The 4,594-nt window shown below is 38.8% G+C and overlaps 1 protein-coding gene across 2 annotated transcripts; it reads right to left on the bottom strand.

The window, feature by feature from the left end:
- Positions 1 to 832: 832 nt before the first annotated feature.
- Positions 833 to 4,586, bottom strand: LOC125529897. 2 transcript variants are annotated; one of them, XM_048694315.1, is made up of 4 exons: positions 3,068 to 4,586; positions 1,655 to 1,732; positions 1,037 to 1,167; positions 833 to 896 (listed from the first exon to the last, which is right to left on the bottom strand). In XM_048694315.1, the coding sequence occupies exons 1-4, from the start codon at positions 3,193 to 3,195 to the stop codon at positions 889 to 891; spliced, it is 345 nt and encodes a 114-aa protein (XP_048550272.1). In that variant the 5' UTR covers positions 3,196 to 4,586; the 3' UTR covers positions 833 to 888. The 2 variants fall into 2 exon arrangements, 1 of the variants encoding a protein (XP_048550272.1); XR_007292768.1 differs by lacking the exon at positions 1,655 to 1,732 and having other exon boundaries at positions 833 to 1,167.
- Positions 4,587 to 4,594: the final 8 nt, after the last annotated feature.

The following is a 4,594-nucleotide window of genomic DNA, read 5'->3' as shown; positions in this document are numbered from 1 at the left end:
TTGTTGTTGTTGTTGTTATTATGTGTGTGTGTATATATATATAAGGAAAATCCATCCTGCCACCCAATGATAGTTACCCCATATGTCTCATATACTACTATGTGGTACTATATATATTATTTTATTATTTTAAATATATTCATATACTATATCTAAGATATTTTAAAGCAAGTTCCATGAAAAAATTGCATATGAACCGATAGTTTTGTTATATTTGTGAAATACGTACATATTTATACGTAAAAAAGAGCATACTCAAAACATGGTACATACTCCCTAAAAATAGTATATATACTACCTAATCATTGTTATATATTACATACTACACGTACATACTCTCAATTTCGACAGATACTACATACAACATACAAAAAGGCAAGTGATGGTAACTACCACTGCTTGTAGGAAACATTTGTTCTCTCTGTCTCTCTCTCTCTCTCTTTATATATATAAACACTAATATATATATATATATATATATCATGATGTGAACGTGCATGCTAAGAATTTAGATCCTTATGTATACAAAGAAAAACATATTGGTATAGTGATCATTAAGCACATGTCCACAAGTAACAAATATAAATATGGCCCATAAGCGAAGCATTATTGAATACATTTAAGAGAAATGGATCACCCACATTATGATTCCACAAAACAATAGACTATAAGCAGAAAGAATGAACTTGTTGCATCAACATAGAATTCAAAATTAGTCAAACACTACATTTGTTCATAGCATGCAACACAAAGTCCATCCTCAGTAAAAGAAAGTGTATAAAACAATCATGTTTCCATTGACTAATAATGCATTCACTTCTAGTGTTGTCTGTTTTCATCAATCATTCTCCCGTCTTCCATTCAATATCCATACTTTTTCAGAAAGTGTCAGTAACCTGCAGAGAAATGCATCACTTACAGGTATAGCCAAGTACAGTTGCGAATTTGGTATAGCTTTGTAAAGTTGGAAGTACACAACTTCACACAATGTAAAGAAACTCGAATCAAAAGGGGGGAGGAGGGCAGCAATATGCACCAGGATCAAGAGGGGGCACAATCTCGTGTTGTTGCTCTATGAAACAGATAACAGTTTTATATCGCTCGACATGGTGGACGAAGTAGTATGTTCCACTGGTGGTGAGAAGGATGACCCCAGCTCCAAGCCCACTGCACACAGAAATTTGGTAGTATGTTCGACTGGTGGTGAGAAGGATGACCCCGAATCCCAGCCCACTGCGGTAATCTGTTGCGCCAAATGGCGCAGAGGCCCGGCCCACTGCACACAGAAATTTGGTAACCCATTGCGCCAAATGGCGCAGAGGCCTTCTAAATCCATGTGTGCAATGAAAAAAAATCCATATATTATTTGGTTTAGTTGTGGGCAAGCACATTTTAACAATTTTACTCTCTTTTAATAAGAAAAAAGAAATGAGGCTTGTTGCTCACAATAAGATGTACATTCGTATTTTCCGCCCAATTTAATAAATAAAAACAATGGAGGCAAAGTTCCTCCATGCTACTCTGTTGGACCCACAAAATAGACTGGCAAAGATACTACTCAAGTTTTTACTTTTTTTTTTCAAGAAATAACCACTCAACTTTTGACACGGCAAAATCAAATGTAGAACTCTTTTGACATTAGCAAAGTTGGTACCTTAGTTGAGGTTCTTGTGATGTTGCCATGTTGTTTTGTTTTAAGCTGAATCTTTCAGCTTCTTGGTGCAGTGGTGGGCTTCAAAGTAATTAGTCGGTGCTCAAATAGTCAGCATTAATCAAAGGTGTAAAAAGACTGTAAAGTAAACAAGTACTCCCTCTGTAAAGAGATATAAGAGTGTTTGGATCACTACTTTAGTGATCTAAACACTCTTATTATTTCTTTACGGGGGGAGTAAGTTGCTATGACCTTCTTCATCACTTATGTAGATTGGGTTGCTGATGCGTTTCCCTATCATACTGTAACCTGTACTAAAGGATTGGAGACAGCATGCAGTAGTGCACACAGGAAACTATATTGTGCCCGAAACTACATTTTCTGGAATTTGCATACTGCAGGTTCCATTACCGTGTTGGGAAGCATAAACCATTGATCTGTACAGTAAATTACATTTTCTTGAATTTGCATACAATCTTGGGTTTGTAGTAACCAAACAATACTCAGTGGCATACAAAACTAAAAGGTACTTCATCTGTCCCAAATTGGAGGTAGTATGATACTTGGTGGGCAATGGCATGTATGTAAAGAGAGATAGAAAACAGAAAAAGGAAATATAATTGACAGAGTAAGTGACTGGATTGCCAACCTAAACAGAAAGAATATACAAAGGGCATGCATCAAAATATATTTAAGTTAATAAATGGTAGTACATATATATTAAACAACTTGGATGGAAAGAATGTACAAAGAAAATGCATGAAAATATATTTAAGTTAACAAATGGCAGCACATTATATATTAACCAAAATACACTGGCCGTCCTAAAGCCAATATAAAAAACCAACTAATAAACCTGAATGTAGGAATCGGCATTGCATTAATATCATAATCTAATTGTTCAGGAAAGAAGCAAGTAGCTTGTGCGACTCTAACTACGCTTTGTCTCTCCCTTTGCGAGTGTGATACGTACTGAGCTATGTTTAAATATCTACCAAAAAAGTATGGCAACGATGAAGCTGATACGAAAAAGGCCAGCAACTCCTAGTGCAAATCACAACTACAAAATGTTCAAACCAACTATTTGCTCAGATGTTGCAACCATCCTTCGCAATCAATACTTTCTACCATACCATGAAACACCTGTATCCCGAAGAATGAAAGCCATTACCTTAATATGTAAGGCTACTATTATAGGAAGGAACTTTACCTTGTACTTGGCTGGGCAGATGACTACATAGCTATTTCATGCTTCTAAGTAGTTACACACAGTCCTTGTAGAATAATGCCCAGAAAAATAACTTCCATGCACAATAGGGAACACACCACATACAGTAGCCTCAAAGCACTGTAGTTCTCTCTAAACTAAACCATGCTGATAGTAAGTAAGTAAATAGAGGGGCACAAAAGGCATACCTGCCGCAGAGCCAGATCGCCGAGTGTCTCCCTTTTCTTAATATCCAAGAGAAAACATCGTCAGCTTTTTTCCCGCAGACTCCCATGTGCCTTTGGAACAGCAAAACAACCCTAAAGATCGTAATCATATTCTTTCATGGAAGAAATTTTTAGGAAACTAACAAGTCAACTCTTTTAAACACTTTCTACCTAGAGTCTAAGAGGCTGCAGATAGCAAGTGAAACAAAACAAAATCAAGCTGAAATCAGACCACAAAACATCGAGTTCACGCTGATGGCCAAAGTCCTGGCCGCCACCGCATACGCCATGCCCGCGTACGTGTTTATAGTGAGTCCACTTATGCGAGCATGCTGATTAAACACAAGAAAACGTATAGTACGCCATTCTGTGAAGAAATTGACTAATGAAGGCCATTGAAAATTTGGTGGTAAGCACGATCATCCAGGCGGGACGCCGAAGCACTCTCTCTTCCTCTGGATGTCGCGCTCCTCGACAACGACCCGCCTCTCCCTCCTCTCAAAAGCCGGCCGGCCGCCGACCTGGATCTGCCTCATCACCGGAAGCCGCCTCGATGAGCTCCTCTTCCACTCTCGTGCGTGTGCTAGCTGCTCCCGCTTGAGCTACTGGTGTTGTGCTGCTGCTTGTGCTACTGTTCTGTTGTGCCATGGATGGGTGGTTCTGCTGATGCTATTGGCTGCTGTTCTAAAAAAAAATCAGTTTTTCAGTTGAAGCATGTGTACAGTGGGCATTTTACTGTCCAGTTGATATGTGTGGAGATAGCGTGCATTGCCATGTTGTTTGTATACATTGGACATTGTACACAATAGGCATGCTGTAGCTGCATTACTATGTTGTTTGTAGATAGTGGCCAGTGGGGAATGGGATTTTTATCTCTTGATACAGTAGTATATTGTACACTTCACACCATGTATCAGAACACATCACATGTTATTGAAAAAATAATATCCTTAATACATATGTACTTCACCTGAGTGCCAGACTGCTGCGTTGAGACCTGATGCCTATTATGACATGATACCTGTAACACTGGTGCGATGTGCCATGCTTCCTAAATCCCAAGTGTTGGTTGGTATCTCTTATGTTTCAACATGCCTGGATCGTCAAAATACTGCATTGTAGCTGTGAAAGTATTTGGTTTATGACGACTTATTTTTGACTTTTCTTGCTTATGATGACTCATCTTATAGATGAAACTACTTTATTTCTGCTCTAGTTTGTTTTGGTTAAATCCTAGAAATTGGTGCAATATCAGGTCATGGAGGGGAGTAAGGGCATGCAAGAGCCATACACTGAACCTATTGTTAAAGTACCCAGAGAGCCTGCCATCATTACCAATCGTGTCCCAGACTTGCCTCCTGAATTCACATCTGGTTCACAACTTGCAGTAAGAGATGCTTCGTGATCTCGAGTTGACCATCGCTTTGGGAAATGGCTAGAAGAGCGGAAAGTGAGAAAGCTGTTTGCAAACACTTACTATGTAGGGGAAGTTGTCAAGTATGACAGTGA

The sequence above is a fragment of the Triticum urartu genome, unplaced genomic scaffold, assembly GCF_003073215.2.
Source record: "Triticum urartu cultivar G1812 unplaced genomic scaffold, Tu2.1 TuUngrouped_contig_5934, whole genome shotgun sequence".
In the NCBI taxonomy this organism is placed as follows: domain Eukaryota; kingdom Viridiplantae; phylum Streptophyta; class Magnoliopsida; order Poales; family Poaceae; genus Triticum; species Triticum urartu.
Note: the sequence above shows the minus strand (reverse complement) of the source record. Positions and strands in the feature narration are given on the sequence as shown.

What these genes read in the sequence shown, in the direction of transcription:
- LOC125529897 (XM_048694315.1), bottom strand. Translation starts at nt 3,195, where the DNA reads ATGATTACGATCTTTAGGGTTGTTTTGCTGTTCCAAAGGCACATGGGA. An exon ending in GCGATCTGGCTCTGCGGCAG is followed by an intron (nt 1,733 to 3,067) that starts GTATGCCTTTTG and finishes ATTACTTTGAAG; the next exon opens with CCCACCACTGCACCAAGAAG. An exon ending in TCACAAGAACCTCAACTAAG is followed by an intron (nt 1,168 to 1,654) that starts GTACCAACTTTG and finishes TTCTGTGTGCAG; the next exon opens with TGGGCTTGGAGCTGGGGTCA.